We start from the raw sequence: 26464 nt of genomic DNA, 5'->3' as shown, positions 1-26464 counted from the left end.
GTGAAAACGCGTTTTCACTAGTAAAACTAGGTTTCCTTAACGCCTCGGTGATAACTAGTTTTAACTGTGATATTTCAGTCAAACTAGTTTTCGCAAAGTGCATGAAAGAAAACTTTTCACTATAAACAGGGTTTTACGGTAAGTTAACATACAGGTACATTATTTATAAATGAAATGCCAGTAGAGATTGTGAAATATTCAATTGAACACAACAAAGAACTTCCATCTCAATTAAGTGCGGCGTCAGTTAGGTCCAGAATAATTAAATTTAAATACTATTTAATCCTTGATTTGAAGCACACTTGACACTTACTCATATCAATATATTTCAAACAATTTCATTGTAATAAAGTCCTTATTTCAATGTCACATTTTATTGACGTTTTTGTTTGATGAAATGTCACTTTTGACAGATCTTTATCGTATCGCTGTGACGTCTTATAAGCATTGTTCGAATACGGTCGATCATTTGCGGAGATTTTCGTGATATGGTTAATAAGTATTATTACTTGAATACAAATTGTAATTTGATCCCTGTGTATGAATACTGCAGCCACATTGGGGTAACAAAAGTCGCGAGTAGGTACTAGGTAAGTACGTAGCTAACATTTTGGTAGCGTAAGCCCGTCGGATAAGCCCCTGCCCCGACGCTGGCGCGTCAAACGTCTAAAAATAGAGATCCGCACGATCGTGAGATATGTGCCTATATGTTTACTACGGTTCGGTTTCACGCACCGAGGGCCTACCGCGAACCACGTTCGACGTGTTGCCTCTCTTTCGCACTTGTAAATTCGTACGTAAGTGTGACATGGAGGCAACACGGCGAACTGGGAGTTAGGTCGACATTGAAATGGATTATTGCATCTCTTTGGTGTAGGTACGTAGGACATTCGCTCACTCGTACATACGTTTCATCGTCGGTATATTTGTATAAGTACATATGTAGTTTAGAGCGGCTAAGAAAAAGTAATGTTTGACGTGTTTTTTCTAAGTAGCTACAAGTACCTATATTATGAATATTGAGCTGTAACGGGTTTCTATGATTTGCTTTCTCCATTAGCTAAGGTTCAAAAGTTCATTCATGGCCCCAGAGAATTCGACTCGAGTTAGCGCCCATTTTATTGTTTTGTGTGAGCTACCTTGCATCTTACAGGTAGCATTTTTTTCCACTTCGTCTCTCAATAAGGAGACAGAGAAGTTGGCCTGCTGGTGTATCATGGTACTCACCAGCATCCTTTGAAGTTGTGCGACGGACTGGTTGGCTACAGGCGTGCCGTTGATCTCCCTGATCTCGTCGCCGACGTGCAGCGTAGCCTGCCGGTGGATCATGCCCCCGTGCATGATCCGAGCCACGATGCACCTTCCGTCGTCAGCTAGCTTCAGGGTTATGCCCTGCAGACAAGTCAACACGCTTACCAAACAAAATTTGTTACCATTTACAACAAAATTTACTGTTTCTCAAAGTAATCGCCACCAAAGTAACCAGAAATAATTTGGAATATTATTTGTTAAAATAAATGCTACTACTAACTAACTACTAACCTACTTAACTACTTAAACTATTTTTTAATGAAATGTGTCTATGCGTAGGTAGCTTTAATAAGGAATATAGTCACTCAATGTGGTTAGGAACTTTGCCATAAGGCATGAAAATATGTAAATAAATTATTAGCTGATACATTTATTATCAGGAATAGAAATAAAGGAATGACCTACGTACCCAATACCCATAAAATTCATCTGTTTGGTCTTTATGGCAAGTCAACTAAACCTTATTAGAAACCCAGTCACGATTGGCACACAAGACGTAGTCATCATTACCCACCCGTATCAAGATCTCTATTTCAGCTGTTCAAGAAAATAAAATGGACCTTTCATGTACCTAACTATACAACAGTGATGACAAAAACCCTACATTAGCAAAGATCGCCAAGTACGAGTAACTATTAACTAATCGTAACGTGAACGTTACATTTCGTTAGAATTGGACCTAAGTGTAACCTAACAATAGTATATGGTTAGTTTTTAGGGTTCCGTACCCAAAGGGTAAAAACGGGACCCTATTACTAAGACTTCGCTGTCCGTCTGTCACCAGGCTGTATCTCGTGATCTGTGATAGCTAGACAGCTGAAATTTTCACAGATGATGTATTTCGGTTGCCGCTGTAACAACAAATACTAAAAACAGAATAATATAAATATTTAAATGGGGCTCCCATACAACAAACGTGATTTTTTTGCTGTTTTTTTCGTAATAGTACGGAACCCTTCGTGCGCGAGTCCGACTCGCACTTGGCCGGTTTTCTATTAAGTATTCCTACTTATCCATATTAATATTATCAATGTGAAAGTAACTGTCTGTCTGTTACCTCTTCACGCTTAAACCACTAAACCGTTTCAGATGAAATTTGGTATGGAGATATATTGAGTGCCGGAAAAGGAGTAAAATAACTTTCGGGGTGAAATATACCATCAACGGGACTTCGGTCTTACAAATCGATTAAATGCGTTTTTTAATTAGTTTTGATTTTTGTTTGAAGTTTGAATTGAAGGGCCGCCAGTTACAATATTTTTGTCATTAGCTTTTTCTTTCAGCCTTCATAAATTGGCTCCAAACCAAAAGTATTAATGAACTACTTAGATAGTTCAACAAAATTTCGTATTTTAAAAGTAGAAACACTGTTAGCAGCAGTGCCTCCACGTATGCGATATATTGTTCAAGTGTATAAGGACTAAAACAAAGCCATCCTCGCGGGCAGGCGTTCCCGAGTCGACGCGTTCTTTGCTTATGTTTATATTTTGGAATATACGGCGCGGGTCATTCGTTCGCCCGTGTCCTATCATCGCATTTATGAAAATAGACTGCCTATTTTTATTGCTGTTTAGACACTCATACTCAGTATATTGTCACGATGCCTTATTGCTGTTTTAAAAACGAAAACGTTAAAATCTTCGTTTCGTGTCGTATAGTAGGAAATTCGATAAGTAGCTGATTATAGTAATGCACTGCGTATTCAAAACAATTTTATAGAAATCTATTATTTTATTCGTGAAAAAATAGTTTTAATTTAATATTGTCTTCGGTTACCGCGATAGTTACTCATGAAATAAAACTATGAAAACGGAGTATATCGCGTATATTGAATTTATAATACATCCCGACGTTTCGAACCCTTTACAGCGTTCGTGGTCAACGGGTGACTGAGGAAAAATTACAAAGTGCAAAAATACCCACATACTAAAATAATGAACAATCATAGACTATAAACTTTAAGGCTGGTTGTACATGCAAAATCGGTTCATAAGGCTAGTTATACACTACAATTATTTTCAAGTAAAGATATATATATATATATACGCGATAAAAACTACGCCGGCTTCAACTCTACACCACGGACCCGAGAAGATTTAATTCTCTCCTAAATTGTAGGAGGGTATCCCAATATGGGACCGGCAACAAACTCGGCGGGACACATCTTTTCAAAACATATTATACTCAGAATGTCCAGCATCATCCAACACTAAGGTCTCACAGTCTATGTCTCGCTTGCTCCTTTATCAGATGGACTACAGGATCCCAAGCTGGTGGTAGAGAAAAGCCATCTTCCCTAGCCATCTTCCCTATTAAAGTTACAATATATATATCTTTACTTGAAAATAATTGTAGTGTATAACTAGCCTTATGAACCGATTTTGCATGTACAACCAGCCTTAAAGTTTGTAGTCTATGATTGTTCATTATTTTAGTATGTGGGTATTTTTGCACTTTGTAATTTTTCCTCAGTCACCCGTTGACCACGAACGCTGTAAAGGGTTCGAAACGTCGGGATGTATTATAAATTCAATATACGCGATATAATCCGTTTTCTTAGTTTTATTTCATGAGTTTTAATTTAATTTAATTTCGCTAACGGTGACACTTTTGTTCAATAACTTTTTTTAAATTACTAAGTCTTTAGACTTCCTATATTTAATACAATTTAAATATTATCATTGTAATTGACGTTGCTTGTCACGCCTTAAACAAAATTCGCAATACATTGCATCTTAGAATAAACTTTAAACTAAAAATCAAAATACAAGTTATTTTTAAAAGTTGCTGAACAAATGTTGGTTCAGTTTGAAGAGTACAGCCTACAGTTTAATTTTTTTGCTCCTATTACGGACCACACCCGGTATACCTACAACATAAATAATATTAATTTGATATTAAATTGCATCTCGCTCTTCGCGTCGCAGTGCACTAAGAGTAATGTCGGACTTCCGGTTCGAACGCCATCTTGATAGTAGCCTCGTGATTAATTCCTTTGTTTTTTGCTCATTAATATTGTTTAAAGTGTAATATCGATAGCTTTATTATACAGTAATCTAATTTGGTAGAGTGCAGTGAATGGAGAGTTAATCTCAAAGCGTGTTTAACCACCATTTTGGAGTCAATGGCCGGTAGTCCACGTGCTTCTCGTAAAATCCAGCTATCGGTTTTACGAGACAACAACAATAACTACCGAAAAACGTCGTGCTCTAAGAGCATTTGGTATTTCTACCTCTAACCGTGTCTGGCTAGAGCGCTAGAGGCCCATAATTTTATTTACCGTACACTGGCTGAAGAAAATCAAGAAATATTAATTCGATCCCACGTGGATCCCACTTTGACGTTGGCGAAATCATCGACAGTATCGATGGAGCCATTCTACTTAAAGATTGAATTGAAGAGTAATGTCAAATCAGTATAAATAAAATTAACGCTACGCAGCTACTTGCGCTACGCCGTAGCTAGGTGGCTACGTTGTTCCGTAACGTGTTATGCAACACACAATTCGAACGTAAATGATGTTATTTAGTTATCGTGCATTGTATCACTTTTTAGGGTTCCGTAGCCAAATGGCAAAAAACGGAACCCTTATAGATTCGTCATGTCTGTCTGTCTGTCCGTCCGTCCGTATGTCACAGCCACTTTTCTCTGAAACTATAAGAACTATACTGTTGAAACTTGGTAAGTAGATGTATTCTGTGAACCGCATTAAGATTTTCACACAAAAATAGAAAAAAAAAAAACAAATTTTTGGGGTTCCCCATACTTGGAACTGAAATTCAAATTTTTTTTTCATCAAACCCATTCGTGTGGGGTATCTATGGATAGATCTTCAAAAATGATATTGAGGTTTCTATTATAATTTTTTTCTAAACTGAATAGTTTGCGCGAGAGACACTTCCAAAGTGGTAAAATGTGGGGGGCCCCCCTGTAACTTCTAAAATAAGAGAATGATAAAACTGAAAAAAATATATGATGTACATTACCATGCAAACTTCCACCGAAAATTGGTTTGAACGAGATCTAGTAAGTAGTTTTTTTTAATACGTCATAAATCGTAAACCGCAATTTACCTTTCACTCACGTTTCACATAAAAATACATTGTTAAAATTATGTAATGTACAGAATCCTCGGTGCGCGAGTCCGACTCGCACTTGGCCGGTTTTTTTAGCTTACTCAGTACTTATACTGAAAGGCAAAAGCAAAGTTTACAATCGGTCGTAAAAAGAGAATAGAGTTAGTGTTACCATAGGCTCGTCAGTGTTCTTCTGGAACTGCACGAGGCGCACCCTGGTCACGTTCTCGAACTCGGGCTCGGTGTCCTCGTCGTCGTCCGGGGGCGGCGCCGTGGTGCGCCCGTTGACCGGCGGCGGCGAGGCGCGCAGCGACTCCTCGCCGTACACCTCGCGCGCCACCACATCGTGTGCCTGCAGTAGGGCCTGCAACAATACATTACTTATACTTGTTACATTATACTACACTACACTGATTGTTCTCAATATCAGAGACAAAACGTCATTGTACTTTATATAGGAGTGGTGATAAGTTTTAATAAATAGACACGCATACATGTAAATGAATAGTTAGGGTAAGTCAGCGGACCTTTAATATGGTGGATTGGTGGACAAACGTGAACATCTGTAACTACCTTTTTCAAGAAAATAAATGATTTATGATTTATGCGTGGCGTTTAAGTTGCTTTAGTTTTGATTGTCGGTGAAAGTTGATAATTGGTATAGAGTTAATAAAACTCATCTCTCACAAAGGAATTTGAGATTAATTTGGAAAAATTAACAAAAATAAGAAGTTAATCAACTATGCTTTATATGATATCCGCTTAGTATGACGTGTTTGTCACTTCCCTTCGATGTCATTATAACCGGATTCTACTGTATGTTGTTTTTGAAATAGATAACAATGGCAAACAAGCCTGAAGGCCAAGTGTTCAACTTCAAATACTAAACCTACATTAATCTAGAGAGACATGTACTTACGTACAAATAAAAAAACTTATTCATTTTGAAGATGAATTCACTTCAAATTCAACAAAATTATAGCTATCACAAATTCGTTAGAGCTAACAGAAATTCTGTTGGTGGTTTTGTATTCTGTTACAGAATACAAAACCACCAAACTAGGCACATATCTGTAAATAAAACAAATAGGTTTCCCTGGAATCTTTTCTAAATTTAATTCGAGCTTGGTTTAAAGTTACGATAAATATCGATAAGGGCATCGCCAGCTGATCAAGGGTCAAGTTGATATAAGTGGAATATATAAAAAGTATGAATTATGGGAACTGCAGGCCTAGCACATGATTGGCGCGACAGTATCTCGCCGCGAGATAGACTACCCGTCTTTTACTAACTGTATGAATAAAAAGGGGGAGTGGTAGTCTACGTCGCGGTGTGATACTTTCGCGCCAAACATGTGCTAGCACAGTTAGTTGTTGTCTACTTGCCCAAGTAGTAGCCAGTGTCTATACAATGTGTACGGACAACTATGGTAGAGCCGTTAACCACGTATTGTAGGATAAATTTTATCGATAAATAACCCCTATACCTATTTTAACTAAATTGCACCCATTTAAAGTGTTATGGTGCCAAACACGGGTAAACTAACCGTTATCTACTGTGCGACTGATTTTGGACAGATGCCTAATGGTTAATTTACGAAGTATAGGGATTAGCCGATAAGATTGGTTAACGCGGCTCCACCATAACATGGACAGTTATGGTGGAGCCGCGTTACATATAATAATTTGATACACAGTGTTTCATTGATACTACATGGTCACAACACAGCAAATAAATTCTCTGCTCTGCTGTTTGTGGCAATGCTTTTCCAAATACTGGATAGCTTTTGTACCTTTTCGTAAGTAAGCTCTACCTTGGTAAATTAAAAGTTGCCTAACAGGAGCACTGCCAAAAAGGCTACAGCATTTCTTTGTAAATTTTGTAATCAATAAATATGTGACTGAATAATAGACGTAGTAGTAGGGTGCAAGTGTAAATATTCTTTGGCATCGACCAGAGCAAGGCAAGATAAGGCTGTTGGGTGACAACCGGAACCAGGAATCCTAAGCCTCCGCTGTCCGCCTGTCTGTCAGAAGGATGTAACTCAAGAACGGTAATAGTTCACACTTTCTGTAAAGCACTAATAAATGTAGTCATAGTAAGTTAACAACCAACAATGTAAAGCTTTATTGTAAATGGCTTTATTTATAAACGTATGTCCAATCGAACAAACCGTTGACAATCGTTTATCCCTGACGTTTAACCGAGTAAAACTAGTTAAAACGTTGCGATTTAACCCTGAGATAACATAGTAGATTCTCATGCCAAATGTTCCAGAATCTTGACAAGCTAAGCTAGTCTAGATTTAAGTGTTAGCCGCACTGAGCGTATATCTCTTAGAGCAGACCACATCACAGACATCGAGGTTTAATGTAAATGTGGCTTCTTGACTGACAGGCATGCATGCCTTTATTATGTCGAATTAATTTTATTCAACATCGTCCTGTAGGCAATCTCTTTCAACCGATTTATGAAGCTTGTATTCGAGGTGGACAAAAAGGCAATTGTTGGCTAAAGTATTAAAATCTCAAACGGAATTTTGCATTTTTTGGCTTACCAAAACTGTGCACTTTGTCACCAAATTTATTACATAAACAGCAAAGATAATTAACTTGCTGAACATTTTCATAAAAGCAAAAAAAAGCAGCGAGCTGCAAAATTGCATGGACACGTTATGAATGAATTCATTCATAAGCTGGCCACACAATTTTGCTCGGAGTGTAATTGACGTACCTACTTAAATTGACATCGTGGCAAATATTTAATACTCAATTCTTCAATAGGTGCCGGGTATAAGTTGTGCCGGCAAACTTCTTGAACAAATGACCTTGTAAGTTCATTTAATTCTATCATTATTTGAGCGCAAGAGATGGGAATACAGTACAAAGTTACACTGTTGTTGTTACACTGTTGTACTGTATTTCCATACTTTAGTAATTGTATTGGAGATGCACAAAGTTTTCATCATTTCTTCAACAAAAACGTACCTTTTGACACTAGTTTTCGTTTAATTCATATTTATTTCCACGTATATACCTGCCTTTTACGCACTTGTGTCTTACAAGAACGAATGAAGAAGTAAGACATTAATGAAACCTCTATTATAACATTTTAACATTTTCATGTACTGATAGTAAAAACTTATGTCACAGATAAAAGATGGCAATAACAACTGGTAGCGCATACATTTAAATACAAACATTTACTAAACATACAATATAACCCATAAATAACCTACTAATTTTTAGTTCATTTAGAATACCTGAGTTAATAGAATAGAATAATGTTTTATTGTATAACTGTGTACGTACAAAGGTGGTAATTAAAAATAATAAGTATCAACCCTAATAAACCCTAATAGGTATTGAATAGTAGGTGTACGGCTTGTTTTTCCTATGGAGATTGTGGGTACAATCTTCATAGAAAAGTGTGTTATCTTACCTACCTACGCTTATCCAAATCTGCTCATTTGCCACTTATTTTTCAGTCTATCATTGATTAAACATCGTGATTTCATACTGTGTCTTTTAGCGCATGATCTCTAACTAAACCCTTCAGAGTAAACACTAAAATATTCTGAGGGTGTGGCACTGTACTCGAATGGGAGTTAAATTAACAAGTTCCTAGCGTATGTAGTCGGGGCCAATTGTAAACTAACTAGTTATCACTACATAAATAGTATAAAAAAAGTCGCTTTCCGTCCCTATGTATGCTTAGATCTTTACACTGGGCAACGGATTTTGATGCGGTTTTTTTAATAGATAGAGTGATTCAAGAGGAGGGTTTATATGTATAATTTGTAAAGGTTTTGTGTAAATTAGTTGAACTACCCGTGCGAAGCCGGGGCGTGTCGCTGTTTTATAAATCAAACATTTTAATCTTCACAATTTTTTAACGAAATTAATTAAATAACCCGCCAAGAGCATTTCGAGGCAAGCTCAGTATAGGTTTCCATAGTTAGGTACCCGCCCGTTACAAATGAATTTACAATAGGCAATCTAGCACGGGGGTTATTACTTATTGGCTTCAAAAGGGAGTATCTAAGCAGCACTTGTACGTCGTTTTACTAAGAAGAGAGGAATGGTTTAGCCGATAATATTTACTATAGATTTCAATAAGTCTTTATTAAGCTTTACGTAGGTACCAACATGATTTTACTTCACGGTTCAAAAGTTAGAGAAGACGAAGAGCTAATATTTCCGAATATATACATTTAATAAAAAATGGTTGTTGAAGACTCCTATTTGTTTTGAAAGACCTATCCAACAACACTGTAGGGTTATAGTGATAAAACATTTTAACCCCTCTTTAGGTATACAATATTGCCTAGGTACCCTAAAAATGTTTTGTTTTAATTTTTATTTTACCGTTTTGTAGGCGTGGTTGATTTATATACCCATGCCAAATTGCATTTTTTAAGCACTAACACAGACAGACAGATGGACATGGGGTTACACAAACTATAAGGGTTCCTAGTTGACTAAAGAACCCTAAAAAGTAAACGAGATTCACTCAATGTGAAAGTATCTTTAAGAATAGCGTTGTCGCCCAAAAATAAATTCCAATAGCGCAGTACGGCGGTTGTTGGCATCTGATCGAACCGATGACCGGATATTTTTCATTTAAAATCCTCTATGTAGGAACATGCCATCGTCATTCCGGCTGTAGTCATATTGGGCTACTGGGTTATTTGATACCAGTTTGTTTGCTTAGTAAATATAATAGTTCTATACTAGGCTTTCATTTTGTAAACGAAAATTTGGCATTTCTCGATGGTTGGTTAGGTATCTAACCTACCCATACATGTAATGCTGCTGAAAATGCTAGAATGGCACTAATTGGTATTTTAATGTTTAAAAAATTGGCTTAAAATGTAACTGCATATTACAAACTCAAAATCGACTACGAAGCTTTAAGAAAACGACACGGTAAAATGCTCAAAATCTGTGTTGAAATATAGTTATTACCTCAACAGCACGATCTCGTGTGCTTTAATACTTATAAATAGAGAGTAACATTCAATTTTGTGACTAACATGGACCTTGAAATTAGAATGGCATTTCAAAGTGTGGAGCCAAATTTCGACTCGACTTTGACCAGACTGGAACAGGCACAGTGACAGTGATTGTACTTATATTAAGGGGGACATTTATTAAATATTTTGTTTCATTATTGCTTTATGTGTTCACTGCTGAGGGGTAAAGTTGTATGTGACATGCGCCACACGAGGCTAAAAAAAATCACCTCGTGCCTTAGAGTACCCGAAGCAAAAAACTAACTTTGGTCTCATGTTGCACCAATAACAATTTGAAATGACTTAGTTCTTATGACGGCATTATTTTGCCTAACGCGATAATATTGCAGCGGTAGAATCGCAATGCCAAAGAATGCATTTGTTAAAAATGTCAGATAAGTTACAAAGTGAAATATAAACGGGACCTAATTGGCATTGGCAAGACGCCATGTGTTTTGTGGTCCAAAGAACGTGATAAATATTAGCCTTTGTAAACGTGTAAGCGGAAGTCACGTCGCCGTGATGAGACGTTGACGAAACAGTTTAATAAAATTAATATTAAAACTTAATTCGATAGCGACAATGGACACCTACTTAGAGGTAAGTTTTATGAATGTTTAATGACCGTGAGTACTTACCTGTGTGTTACCTATCCTACTATAATATTATAATCGTGCAAGTTTGAATAAATAGTTATTGTTCCATAATGCAAAAATGGCTTCAGATGACATTTGGCACACAAATACTTTATAACCTCGATTAACATATAGTATACTTGTCATGTGGTGTGGAAGAGAAGGACTGAGGAGGAGAAGGAGATTAACATTAACGAGTTCTACACAGACAGAGTCACGAAGCAGTTTCCAGTTAACAATAAACAAAATATTTCTTAACTCGTACTACGTTAACCAGTAACCACTGCATAATAAATCGTCCCGGGTTGACAGTATACATACATCTTAGCCGCTTTTTGTTTTTATCTTCATTATACAAAGTACTTAACAAGTAAATGAATACGCAAAAAGATAAGTTTGAAGCCCATTTAGATAATGCAGTGACTAATGAGGTTAAGTAAAAGCGTGCAAGTCTCAGTTTGATTATTATAATAAAATAGGTATTTAAATACTCTGCCTTTTTGGTCAGTCGGATATAATACGAGTAAAAGGTTTAAAGTACACGTGGCCAATTACCGAAACAATTCACTAAAGCTAGTCGAACATTGGCATCGTTTAAATATAGATAATCCTAGTTATGACCCAGTGTATGGAATAAAACCATACCAATTTTAATGGCTTACTGTTCTGGTTCTCAGTGGATTGCCTTAACTTTGTGTAAAAGGGCTATTAAAATATTATTACCATAGCCATTGCGGCTTTGCGTAATCTCGTTATCGTCACTGCCAATCACGAAATTACCTCCATCTCCAGCCTATGCTAGATAGGTATGTAGATGGCGGAATCGAATGCGCTAACGTGGTTTAATGAACTGTCAAAGCAGCTCCTGCCATTGCAAATACAACTCGTGTAATGAAATTAAATTCCGTCATGCCTCAAAGCGCTTCATACTTGTGTTTGAATCGGGGCATGTGTGTACCTCTATTCACAAATAATATTAGATACGGAACGTACATCTCAAACAGACATTTTGCATTCGAAAATATCCACTTACATGGTATAAATTATGGGTAATAATTACAATTAAGAAGAGTAGCTGTTAAAATCGGGCAGTCTTGCTCACATTTACATATTCCCTGTCAGTTCAAGTTTCCATATCTATATCGGCGTTTTGAATTGTCATAAATTCAACAAAGTGAAATCTAATATACATATTTGCAATTCATTCATCTAAGATCTATTAGGAACTCTAATATTGAACAATAAATAATAATAAAATCGTAGTTCTTGCATACCTACCTTTACTTACGTTACTGTTCCGTAAAATAAATACGTGACGAATTAAAAAAAAATGCGTGTCGTGGAACACTCGTTTGGAACGAAGTTAAGAAAGGGTCGTAATGGAAAACTCATACACTTGTTTCACATACTACTTTTCACATGATATATGAGGAAATCATTTTCATGTTCATGTTCATGGAACACTCGGTTGGAACGAAGTTAAGAAAGGTTTGTAACGGAAACATATGTGATGGAAAACTCTAACACTTTTTTCGCCTAGCCCCCATCCAAATCCGTACCGTGCGATAAGGATCTTCGTTCAAAAAAATACAGACTAAACGACCACAACAAATGATTCAGTTTCTGTTGAAGATACTACCTATAGGTAAATACTAAATAAACATCATGAATCAATATACCTAGTTATGTCAAGAGGTTATTGTAACGTATGAATATTATGAGACGTGTTTAAATTGAGTAGGTGTTTAAAGCTTGTTAAGCTTGTCAGCCCTTACTATTCTCTTCCCCATACATGCTCAGTTTTGTTTCGCGGTCGGCCGGGTCCGGTTATAAGCAGGTGTGATTTTAAATAAACTTCGAACATTAAGGATCACTTTGAGGGTCCGTTTCTATTAACACTATATACCTACTACCTAATACTATGATTTCCAAGCAAGAACTTAGGATTTAATTAAAGAAAAACTTATATTTCTTCATCGTGTGTATGCCGCCCACCATTGGGCATATCATCATTCATCTTTGACTAGCTACCTTTGGTTTGCTGTGTCTCGCCTGCAGAGTGCCACACACATCATTATGATATTGTACAGTTAAGTGTAAAAATATGGGTGCACTGATCATACTCAAAAATATGTGACGTTTTCAAGCAAAAGGTACCGCTTTGTTGCTTACCATAAGGATGAAATTTACCATAATCTTTATACGAATAACCTGTCGGAGCGTCCTTATGGCAAGCGACAATTTGGTACCTTTTGCTTGAAAACGACACATATGTCCCATAGCTCTTCTGTTAGCGAATTAAGAACTATGGAACATATTTTTGAGTAAGTTTTATTTATAATATAAGTAGGTACCTATTGTATTAAATACTAACACTAGATTAAGATTTTGCTTGTAGTACTAACACTATGGATGCATTTGTCCGAAATAAAGAAATTTTATTTATTATACTTGACTGTACACTTTTCTAGCCGGAGGTTTATTTCAAACATTGTGAATTTGTGGTATTGTTGTTTTTTATATCTCGTATTCACAAATAATTATAAGGTTTAATATTTCTTTAATACTACCTACTTCACTAATGGGCAAAGGGGAAGCTTTATCAAGTACTAAATACCAAAATATTACTATGTAAATTTTGAATTTCTTATTAAGAGCTCAGAAAGTGACAACAGTTAAGATTGCCTCGATTAAAGTAAACCTGCAGCGTCAACTAGGTTGGCAATAAAGCCGCCTGAGGCAGCCCAGCCGACAGCGAGGATTCGTGTTGTGCAACTAATTTCATTCAGAAATGCAACTGAACAATAGCAAATTAACTTTCTGAGCCCTTTCACGTGCTATAAATAAGTCGTAAAAGTTTCCTTTGAAGACGATGTTGAGACAGTGAAACCTTAACAAAAAGTTCCAATTGTCTGGTATTAATTACAGAACAAAAAATACAATCAGCGGTATTTTGTATAAAATTAAACGATTGAAACGATGAAGACAGAAGATACTGCGAAAATTTAAAAACTCCTTTGAAGATATATTTCAAGGATTTGTGGTGGTCTAACGATTCGCGTAGATCAATTTCAGATTATAGAGTTACGGATATTGCAAGGCATTTTTTGAAATCCACTCTACTATCTCAGAAACTCGATCTGAAAAATGTCAAGGATTCCATGAGCTCTCAAGAGTATTTTTGTAATTTATAAAATAGCGAATAAAGGGGTTTGTTCATGTTTTACAAGAATTGCACTGCAGCAGAGGCGGTAGAAATTATTTTTGAGCATCATAAGGTTGCGCTTGGATGCTTCAATACAGTACGCCAAAGTCATTAATAATGACTTTGGCGTACTGTATTATGTTATAATAATAAATCATTTATTTCGAGTAACTTTTACAGACTCATAGCTTGTGTTAGTAAGTACTTATAGCTATGTTAATGCTTACATCTATCCCTATATATACAGAATAATTATTATCATAAAATTAACATTACAATAAATAAATAAAAACAATATTGAAATAAACTTATTTATGTATCTAGAAGTACATACCCAAGTAGCTTATACATAATAAGTACTTCTAGAAACATGCTTTTGGCACCTATTACAACAGGTACGGCTTTTTAAGGTAGTAAACCTTTACCCGGCCTTAAACTAGCCATAAAAAATCAGTAGTAGGTTAAATGGTTTTACAGCTATACCATACATGATGAAACAGACTGATGAAACAGTTTGCTACGGTATACAATACAATACAATACAAATATTATTTTCCCCTCACTAGCTCGGAAAGCCGTCTTTTATCCTTTAAAACAAGCGGGGAAAAACGCATTTTATCCACTAGTGGGGAAAGTAATTTGACCTTGAATGGAGCGTGTTTAAGTAGCTTGACAGAAACAAAACGTAAAACGCTCATTTGAGAATCTAATAAAAATACCAGATTTAGCTTTATTTAATGATTTTAAGACATAAACCTTAAAATTCCATAATAAACGTTTGTTTTTTAATAATTATGTTAAATATAATTCTGAACGCACAAGTTAAGTCGATGCAATTTCATACGTCAGAAATGTCAACATTGTCAACAAAAATTTTACTTAAAAACTTCTCACGTAAAAGTACAGAACTTCCAGAGTTTTTTGTTATAATATCGTAAAAAAATGAGTGATTCCAGTTGATGAAGATGATCTAACGCCTGTGGATGTTGCACTTTCCTCGTTATAGTGAGGGGAAAAGTTTTGTGTTACACACGGGTGCAAATGTATTTTACTTCTCGTGTGTTAAAACACTCGCTACGCTTAGGATTCTATTTTAGAACCACTCGCTTCGTTCGTGGTTCAACTATAGAATCCTTTCGCTTGCTCGTGTTTCAATTCCACACTCGCGGGTAAAATACAACTTTGCACCCTTGTATAACAAATAACTATTATTGCTCACCAATATAAAAAAGGACATGACATACAAATTAAGCACCGGTACGAGACGTTAATTCAAGACGTTAATTCTAAACAGGAATCGTTACCGGTATAACTTAAAATCAGAATAGTTATCACGGAGCATTCGAAATATTTCTTTGATATTGTAGAACGGTAAGTATTGTATTGTAGGACAATGAGTTATCAGATTACATAAATGAAATTAAAAAATATACATAAACAACTGAGATACCGAAATTGAATATTGGTTAATTTGTATGAAAAATACACCGGTATTCGATCCCTGATACTAAACTTTGGTTAGGTTTTGCTAGTTAACATAATTCCGTTTCTAAGAAAACCTATATTTAATTTTTTAACGGTACGACAAAATATACGTATATCATTCCAAATAAACATTAATTCAACGTTCATCCTAGACATCATATCCCTGTCACGTTTAGATACCCACAATACCTACATGTTCAGCATATAATTATATCCCTTTAAAGGTAGGCGGTTTATCTGTCCTGCGATACAAAGGGCACTTTTCGACCATTCGCATCCAAACCACTAGTGATAAATAACGTGGGATGGGAGACAATGCGGTTTCAGAGGTACTTATCTGTTTCGGAACGACTTTGCACGTTGACAGTTTGTGTAGAAATACTACTTTTTGTTTTTATACTTATAACGAGTGGTTGCAATTGATTTTTTTTTGCTTTACTCGCCAACGTCTGTGGCTACGTCAGAAGAATTTTAATACATTAAATACATGTTCTCTAAAACTACACTATGATAAAAAACCGGCCAAATGCGAGTCGGACTCGCGCACGAAGGGTTCCGTACCATTACGCAAAAAACGGCAAAAAAATCACGTTTGTTGTATGGGAGCCCCACTTAAATATTTATTTTATTCTGTTTTTAGTATTTTTTGTTATAGCGGCAACAGAAATACATCAACTGTGAATATTTCAACTGTCTAGCTATCACAGTTCAGCCTGCAGCAGCCAGCAGATACAACCTGGTGACAGACAGACGGACAGACAGACAAACTGACGGACAGACAGACAAACTGACGGACAGACAGACAGACGGACAGAGGAGTCTTAGTAATAGGGTCCCGTTTTTACCCGTGGGTAGGTACGGAACCGTAAAAATGGTATTTACAATACCTTTCAATTAACTATACGGATTCCACACCATAACGGAGAACCAAATCCAGACATAAAAAACGTTAAATATCTTTCAAAAATATATTTTCATTTATGTAGCTTTTAAAATTTATACTGAACATGGTAAAGTGGTGTAATAGAAAGATTGTTAAAATGTTTGAACAAATAATCTTAATACGATTATTTGCTTTCGCATGTGTTGTAACTTACTTGGATTGAATTAAGGCCGTTCCCTGAGCCAGATATGCAAAAATACCTAAAGAATTATCCTATTTTTCTAAGAAACGTTGATATTTGTAAACGTGGAAAAAAATATATAATTCTTGGTTATATTTTCTTTAATTTTTACTCCATCTTTACTTGTTTTTTACATGCAACAAAAATAGGAGAAAAATCCATCATAACTAATAGTAATTTGACAGCTTCCGAATTTCGATAATTTGAGGCAATAATTTTAAAATAAATAAACATCGACAAATTATCGACGTCTTATGGCCTGCAAGCTCTATCTCCGTCCCTCTTTCGAAATATGACAGTGATCGTGAATATCGTGATCGCTGAGCGCTCGAGTCAGAGAGACCTGTACTATGTTTCCCCAAAAAAATATAAGATTTTATTGGACTTTCCTTGCATTTTTTCGGTCTAATAATACGTTTTACAAATCAGTGTCCTGTTAGTTCATTTAAGTCGCCACATCGAGGGGTGGGACGGGTAGCTTGAGGAAAGGCTCGATTTTAGATTTCATTTGGGTACGGGAACGACCTTAAACAGTGAATGGGGTAAACAAATAGCTTTCAGCACCGTCACATGATTGTATAATCTCTTAATTTACTTAACCTTTTCAGACAATTTTATTCGACTAACATGTAAATGTTCAACGAAGACGTTGATGAATTTTGTTTAACGTCAGGAATCCATAAAGGGTAAGAAAATAAAATTCCGAATTTCAAGTGATGAGTGACCAGTGAACTAATATCAATAGGTATGACATAGTTTTTCCGTGACCAAGACGCGAAACAGGAAAGGTATTAGGTGTCAACTGGTTTTACTTTATATTTAAGGAATACTCCACAATCTCCACATCAACCTCGCCGTCCTCGCCTCTTAATAAAAATAAAAATACTTTATTTGGTGTAAAACATAAAACTTAACCTATTACATCTTATTCTAATATATTCTAATACCAACTTGGATTCATGGTAAGAGCCAGTGCAGTTTAAAACCAACTTCAGAACAAAGCAAGGACGGGACATACTTTAATAAATAATGCCTCTGGACATGTTGTGTTTACTACGAGATTATTTTCAAGTATTCCCAAAAGACTGCAGCCATAAAGTTGGATTTTTCACCATTTAACTTAACTCCCCGAAGGAAAAAGTTTCCCTCTCTGTTTTTGATTGTAACTGTAACGTCCTGCACTGCAAGATTTTCTTTAGTCGATTTCTATACCTAAATAGAAGAACTTTCGAAAACTCCTATTTCTACGATTTTTAATTATAGCCTTTTTTATTTTTTATTAACGAAAAAAGCAAAAAAATAACATACTTACGTACCAAACTATTTCCTTTCTCAACAGCTGCATCAATTTTGATAAAAATAAACATATGATATTTAGGCACTTAGCAGTAAATGATGTTAGTGTTGCCTCATGACATGTATACACATCATCTTAAGAGCCCCGTGAAAGTGTCAAGATTATTAAGCTTTTGCGAACAGACGCGGATAAAGTTGTAAGCATTGTTACGTGACAGATATTGTAAAAAATATAAAAAATGGGTAAGCTTGGCACCCCTGCATACACATTTGTATGCAGAGGTGCTAAGATAATAGTTTTGCTGACTAGATAGATGTAGCAACTACCTACATTTACGTTTCCAAGAATGCAGACATGAACTTATATATACAATGTATAATGTGTGTTATACCTGTGATTAATGAAAAAAAAATCTAGAACCTTTTATACGTGTACCGACAGTCAAGGAAAATCACGAGCCAAAAATACCACATAATTTCGTACTCCTTCTTCGGCACTATTTACTAACAATCTCCAGAAAATAAAAGCACAAGTCCCGGTCACTTGCTAACTCGTACCCACAAAAACAATAGCTCTTTTTAGGGTTCCGTACCTCAAAAGGAAAAAACGGAACCCTTATAGGATCACTCGTGCGTCTGTCTGTCTGTCCGTCTGTCACAGCCCATTTTCTCCAAAACTACTGGACCAATTAAGTTGAAATTTGGTACACATATGTAAGTTTGTAACCCAAAGACGGACATGTAACGTAAACAAATGAATTTTCAACATAGGGAGTTTTGGAGGGTAAATGGGAAAATTAAAAAATAAAGTTTTTCAAACTATATCGTGTAACACATCAAATAAAAGAACTCATTTTGAGAATCTCAAATATATTTTTTTTGTAATTTTAAAATAAATAGTTTAGAAGTTATTTAAGAAAATAGCTAAAAAATGACCCAGGGTTCATCTCCGAAACTACTGGGTCTAAAATTTTGAAAAAAAAAATACAAAAAATGGTTCTTTACCTATAGATGACAGGAAAACTTATTAGAAATGTGCAGTCAAGCGTGAGTCGGACTTAATTACTTAGTTTTTGATCCGACCCAAGGGGTTTTTAAAAACTCGCGTTTCACATAAAAAAATACATTGTTAAAAATTGTGTAATGTACGGAACCATTGGAACGCGAGTCCGACTCGCACTTGGCCGGTTTTATTTATTCTGTGCTTCCTTCATCGGTCACGTCGTTTATAATCTTGCTGACCAACTTGTCAGTAACAGTTTAAGCAAAAAACGTATACCTAGTCTAACTCTTCCCTTCCTTGTGGTAGTACTTAACTGGCGTGGCGTAAGAAAATGAAAGTAGGTATGCTATATATCTAAACTCTAGGGCCACCGACTGTTGACCAAACTATGTAAATTAAAAGAGTGTGTCTGTTTAAGCGTTATATATAGTAAAGTAATATCAAATATGCGATTAATTGTAAAAACAGTTTTTAATATTTCTTAAACAGCGTTAGACGACCTAGGTTTTAAGGTCAAATTATATTTATCTATGTTCGCTCTCTCTGCCAAAAGTGGCCGCAGGCTCAAATTCGTAATTCCCTGTGTAAAATCCAAAAAAATCGTTTTAGTGTCTAAATCATAGTGTTTGCATTATATGAAGTCAAATACAATATTTCCTAAATTAAATAAAAATACTGTTATATTTATAGAGGAGCGGGGCATCCTGATACAGGTTCATTCACCTAAAAGGAAGTCCCAACCACTGATGGCAATTTGTAGATTAAGCTTACAAGGAAATAAAACAATTTTCATTTTTTTTTCATTTTCATTTCATTTTCAAATACAAAGATTATATTTATTGAAAAATATAATGTTTTATTGAAGAATACCTTTAAACCAGTATATGATAAAATCAAGTTTTGTGTTGTGGTGCTAGTAAGGTCTTTTAACATTAAGTTACTTACTTACTCAGTAGGTATATGTATTATCTCATTCCAGTAATATCTAGTCTTTCTCTAATGCACTAGTTAAGCTGGTCCCCGGTCCTTTTAGCTTCGCATAATATGTATAAATATTTGTACAAGCAAAATGCTTCAACGCACCGTTTTGTCATAATATATCAAAGTGAAGCGCCAGCCATAACGTATTTTAGGATTACGATGGAACACAAAATTTTGTCACAGCTAAGCCGGGTTCGCATCAATAAAATATGCGTAAACCGTAGCTTGTCCTGTATTTTTACTAAGGCTAAGGAATATTTTATATCCTAACCAATATAATAATTATTAGTTCATGTAGGTATTGGTCAACCGATTAGGTCGCAATAAAATTAACTTACTTTTCTTCAGGGGACATTACCAATACTAGTGCATATTTTCCATACATTGATTTGATATATTTCCTAAAGTATTTTGAGGTTGCTTTATTGTTAAACTTCGATTGTGACCTATTTGAGTAAAAAATTACGGGGTGTAATGTTGTGAAAAAATGAAAATGAAAAAAGTTTATTGTGTAAATTTGAGTATACAATAAATCACGGCCCTGTGTCCTGAGCTAGGAAACCCTGTGTTACAGGACCCAGTTTCGTTATACTAGTTTCTTAATCTAGGTATATATATATTGGTACAAATTGTACAGAGAGTTACTTTGAAACTTACAGATAGCTGTGCATACTTTAACATATATGTTATTATTTCTGCTGCGTGTGAACGAGTGTTTGTGTGTGTGTGTGTGTGTGTGTGTGTGTGTGTGTGTGTGTGTGTGTGTGTGTGTGTGTGTGTGTGTGTGTGTGTGTGTGTGTGTGTGTGTGTGTGTGTGTGTGTGTGTGTGTGTGTGTGTGTGTGTGTGTGTGTGTGTGTGTGTGTGTGTGTGTGTGTGTGTGTGTGTGTGTGTGTGTGTGTGTGTGTGTGTGTGTGTGTGTGTGTGTGTGTGTGTGTGTGTGTGTGTGTGTGTGTGTGTGTGTGTGTGTGTGTGTGTGTGTGTGTGTGTGTGTGTGTGTGTGTGTGTGTGTGTGTGTGTGTGTGTGTGTGTGTGTGTGTGTGCGCGCGCGCGCGCGTGTGCGTGTGTGTGTGTGTGTTATTTTGTAATGCATACTAAAAAGTTTATAATAATAAGAGGATAATTATATTTCGGTGTTATAATTATAAAAATGTATATAAAGAAAAATTAACATATGTGATGTAAATGTAATATATAAATATTTAATTAATTATTTTAACACGTTTAGGAGTTGTGTAATTAGTCTCCTTCTTTTCCTTTGCCTTATCCCACATTAGGTGGGGTCGGCTCTCCTTATCCTTCGGCGCCAAGACGATCTGTCTTGAGTTGTCGGGTTAGGTAGTTGGGCTTTTTCCAATAGTTTGGCCATACTCGTCCACCACGTCAGAGGGGGCCTTCTTCTACCTGTTTTGCCTTCTGGCAGAGCTAGAGCTTTTTGCACGACATGGCCGTCGTCTCGCCGCATAACATGGCCGTACCACCTTAGTCGCGTTTCCGTAAGTTTTCGGAGATGGGAGTGACTTTAAAGCTGCCTCTGATAAGTTAGTTTCGTATCTTATCTATTCTTGTAACTCCACTTGACCATCTAAGCATTTTCATTTCGGCCACATGTAGCTTTTTGACGTGCGTTTCTTTAAACGGCCAGCACTCAGCACCATACAGCATTGCTGGTCTCATCGCAGTTGTACACCCTTACCCTTTGTACGTATGGGCATTCGTGGATCACAAAGAACTCCGGTGAGTGTCCGCCATTTTTGCCATGCGACATTGATTCTATGGGAAACGTCTACTTCTACCTTCGCGTCATTTGTTATAACCGAACCCAGATATTTAAATTGGCTAACTTTTGGTACTTGTGTTCCATCCGGGTAGTAGAGATTGGATCTGTTTGCCACATTGCTATAGTTGCATTCAAGATGTTCGGTTTTCGATCTACTTACTCGGAGTCCCGCGTTTTCTAAAGTAGTGATCCATTTGGTTAGGGTTATTTGCAGGTCTTCGGCACATTCAGAAACAAGCGCAATGTCGTCGGCATATAGGGGGTTCCAAGGCAGTTCCTGCTGAATGGGTTTTGTGATATAATCCATAACTATATTAAATAATTAGGGGCTGGTCCCTGGTGGACTCCCACTTAGACCGAGAATTCTTGCTCAATCCGGTAGGGCTTTTGACTTTCGTGCGGATGTTGGAATATGTGTCCTGAACCAAGCGTATGTAGTCCTCGGGTATTAGATGTCCCCTCATTGATTGCCACACAAGTCTTCTTGGTACCCGATCCAACTCCTTTTCTAGGTCTATGAATATAAAGTGCAAGTCCTCCTTATTTACGCGATGTTTTTCGGTCAGTATTCTCATGGTCTGTATTGCGTCTGTGGTCGATTTTGATGGGGTGGAGCCAAATTGATTCGGTGTAATTACGCAGAATTAGTATTAATAGTACATTATTGTCGAGGCTCGGAAGTAGCTACTTGCTGGCTGAGGATTCGTTTTAAACGGACGACCTTGGGAGTCCGTTTAATTGAATCCAAAGCCAGCAAGTAGCCTTCCAGCCGAGTCATATATAGTGCTTTTCTCAAAAATGGCGCAATAAATGCAAATATAATAAAAATATTTTACAGAAGCAACGTTCTTATGTATATATTTTCACAGAAAAAACTAAACAGATTTGCTTTGCCGCCGTTTTATGTTTTTAAATTAAAAATGGAAGTGTATTTTTCTGCTGAAAATACGCCAACCTATTTGAGACACCTAAATAGTCGCGGTACCAACATTATAATAATAAGTACTGATCATCTGTTTGGCTGTTTTATGGACCAATGCCTTCATTTGATATGGCCACTTCAACTTTTAAAAAATTTGGAACTCGACAAATAATGGAATTTGTATGCAACATTGCAGTCCCGAAATCGAGACTGCAATGTTTTTAACTTTTTAATTTTTTGACTGACCATAAACTACGCACTTCGCGACCTACTTTTTAACCGGCAACGTCGACTTTGCCGTCCATTTTTGAGAAAAAGTAAAATACCATGGCACTAAACTCTTAAATAACATAATTCCGTTACTGTCACTCATAAAGGCAATTTTATACGAACGGATGCAACTCGAGTGTTCCGTTAAATTTAATGTACCTACCTACTAGAATTTAATGTTCCCTTCTACAATTCCGCTGTAAATTTCGCCTTGTTGCTAATATTATGCGTCTAGTTTGTGGAACGTACTATAAATTTTCTGTTTTGGAGAGATAAAAGTGGAGGGAAGGGGGAAGGTGTTTAAACGATGGTAGGTATTTTACTGACCACTACTGTTTTAACAAATTACATTATTAATACCTACTAGTCCTTTTCAAGTACAAAAATAATTCGACTTGCGTTAAGAAAATCATGCGAATTCGACTCCTCAATTATTGTTTATGTTCGATGCTACGATTCCTAATATTTTAATAGACAAAAACTGCATTTCATAATAATCCGCATTAAAACGTTCTCATAAATAAACTAACTATAATACTAAAGTAAGTTATTAATCTAAGCTTTTACATATAATATAATATATAAGTTAGTTACACGATTTTAGGGCCATTCCATCTGATTTCGACAAATTTGAAATAAAAAGTGCGCCGCATGAATTTTGATTTAATTGAAAAAATTTGAGGATAACCTTTATGTTACCAGAAGTGTTAGACCACCACTAGATCGCGGACCAGGAACAGATTTCCACGACCAATCGCCTCCCGGGCGAAAACTCGTATAGTGGTTAACGGCTATGTATGATGAACCCTCGTGAACGTCAGCTGCCGCTCCGTTGGTGGGTTGAGGAATGGCAGCAAATAGTCTATAATTTTTTTTTGTCATCGCCTCCCGCTTGATACTTTGTCAGATGATAGTTTAGATGCTATTGTGAATAAACAAAATCGTCAGACGATTGTATCGCTGTGGAAAGACCGTCAGCTGGACACATGAACATGTAATAAAGAAAATTCTTTACAGTCGTCGGCGTCATCACCTCCCGTTTGATACTTTGTCAGATGATAGTTTAGATGCTATTATTAATAAAACAAATCGTCAGCCGGTTGTATCGCGGTGGAAAGACCGTGTTACGCGTTTCGGTGGCTGCCATTCCTATGAACTAAATATAATGTCCTTGCCCTGCTTATACTGGTAAATAAATTTCATCACCGTAGAATAATATCTTCAATAAGAAAAGTAGTTGTGACAATTGAGAATTTTGAAAAATGGTTAAATTTGATTAGCGGAAGCCGCTCGACCCCAATTTCAAAGGAATACCGCAAATCGATGTACAGGCACAGGGCGGACACGCCATACATCAAAACTCGCTTGCGTTTATATGTGTGAACGGCACGTTTGTACACGCGTCTATGTGTGCGTAAGCTGCTTAGGGCTGCCACTTAGATGTTTTCGAGTTCACGGAGCGTTGTCGTAATACTCGTAATGGAAGGAATATAAATATTTTTATTCCTTAATTTAGAGAAACCATTTTTAAGTTTGCAAAATTTACATTACGCGGTTCTATTCTTCCCATTTATATCCGTCATATTTATGAGAATACAGCGCAGCGTTCATATTTCCAATCATGGTTTGAGTTCCTCGGATTATTTGCACAAAATGTGAAAGAAAAGTACATGTTGTATTTGCAGGACAATTTATTTATTTTATTTATTTAATCTTTATTGCACAAAAGAAAATACAAATGTACAAAAGGCGGACTTAATGCTACAAGGCATTCTCTACCAGTCAACCTTCGGGCAAAGCAAATAACTTGTAGGCGGTGCAACATCACGTTGTAATTACAAAACAAAGTAGGTATTTTACACAACTCATACAACTAAACAAATACAAGTAATATAAATAATACATAGGTATAATACATACATATATAATTAAAAAAAAATATATATATATATATATGTCGGAGCGTGACTCCAGAAGGACACATTGCAGCGTTACATTTCAGTTTTAGACGCCTGTATACAATCGATTAGCAAAGTGTTGCTATGTATTACTTAGTTGATAATGCAATTTATCGAGTTATGTAGAGAGTAACGCCATCTATTGGCATTCTTGTTGAAATAAGATTAGGTACAGGCTTCGGAACGTCAAGTGGTTTAGCTTGCGTGAAGTTAGGTACGAGTTGGCAGTTTTGTTGGTAACTGGTCAAGCAAGTTGGCCTATATTCATTTTGGTGGGAGCGATTAGGCTCCGCCGCTCCGCGGCATTCGTTCGAGGATTCTCGATCGGACCGTGCTAGATATCGGACGTTAACCAACCTCGTGCCTAAACTCACTACGTTCCTGAAGGCTTATACCTGAAGGATTATTTTGAAAGCTTATAGATTCCAACATTATTCAATCATTTAGCTGTTTTATTCCAAGTGTTAATTTGATTTCTTATGAGTCATTAGAGGTTTACTATTGTAAAAATTAGAAAATAAGTGTTGTTTTGAAAAGATATGTCCCGCCGAGTTTGTTGCCGGTCCCATATAGGGTTAAATCTTCTCGGGTCAAGAGGTGTACGGTTGGAACCGGAATAGCTTTGTTTGACGTTGTGCGATGTACTGCGCCCACTACCGCCACCGCTATAGGCCACCACACGCCCCCATCCATATATATAAAGATACATATACATACATACATAAGAAATCAGATGAAACTAACAAAATAGAGACGCTAAGAATTTGCCATTCTGCCAGCAAAGTACTCACTTAAAGCTTTTTTAAAAGCAAATCTATTTGGAGACTGTCTAATTTTAACAGGGAGACTGTTCCAAAGGCGAGCTACCTGAATGGAGAATGAATTGGACATGTAACCTGTACGGTCAGATGGTATAGATAGAGAAAGGTTGCCAGTAGAGCGAAGTTGACGGACACGAGAAACACCATAGTAGTTGAAGGAAGCTTTCAAATAGGTATTCGGGGGATCGAGGCTCATTAATGACAGAAAAAAGGCTGCAAGCATGCGAATATTGCGACGAACTCGTATAGGAAACCATCCAAGTTTAGATCGGAAAAAAGAAACATGGTCGTATTTACGGAGACAGAAAATAAACCGAATGCAATTATTTAGTAAGCGATCTAATTTGTTCAACAGCTCTTCATTTAAGTCCGGATAACACACATCCCCGTAGTCAATTATGGGCAAAATTAATGTCTGTGCTAATAATATTTTGGTTTTAACGGGTAAAAAGTGTTTGAGTCTGTTAAGGGCGTGTAGAGAACCCGTGACTTTACGGCTTATTTCAGCCACCTGAGTCTTCCAACTCAGGGTGCTGTCTAGCAGTCCACTATGTCTAGCAAATTTCAAGAAATTTTGGAGTTCT

At 36.4% G+C, this 26464-nt stretch overlaps 1 protein-coding gene across 3 annotated transcripts in view; it reads right to left on the bottom strand.

The window, feature by feature from the left end:
* Nucleotides 1–26464, bottom strand: part of LOC134752283 (peripheral plasma membrane protein CASK) — a 388960-nt gene that overhangs the window by 30078 nt on the left and 332418 nt on the right. For all 3 annotated transcript variants that reach the window (XM_063687939.1, XM_063687947.1, XM_063687956.1), the window contains exons 11-12: nt 5560–5751; nt 1228–1392 (exon numbers count right to left, since the gene is read on the bottom strand). In XM_063687939.1, coding sequence (XP_063544009.1) covers nt 1228–1392; nt 5560–5751 — 357 coding nt within the window. The remainder of the gene's footprint in view (nt 1–1227; nt 1393–5559; nt 5752–26464) is intronic.

Source organism: Cydia strobilella, chromosome 2, assembly GCF_947568885.1.
Source record: "Cydia strobilella chromosome 2, ilCydStro3.1, whole genome shotgun sequence".
NCBI classification, from domain to species: Eukaryota; Metazoa; Arthropoda; class Insecta; order Lepidoptera; family Tortricidae; genus Cydia; species Cydia strobilella.
This window is presented reverse-complemented; position numbering and strand designations above follow the sequence as displayed.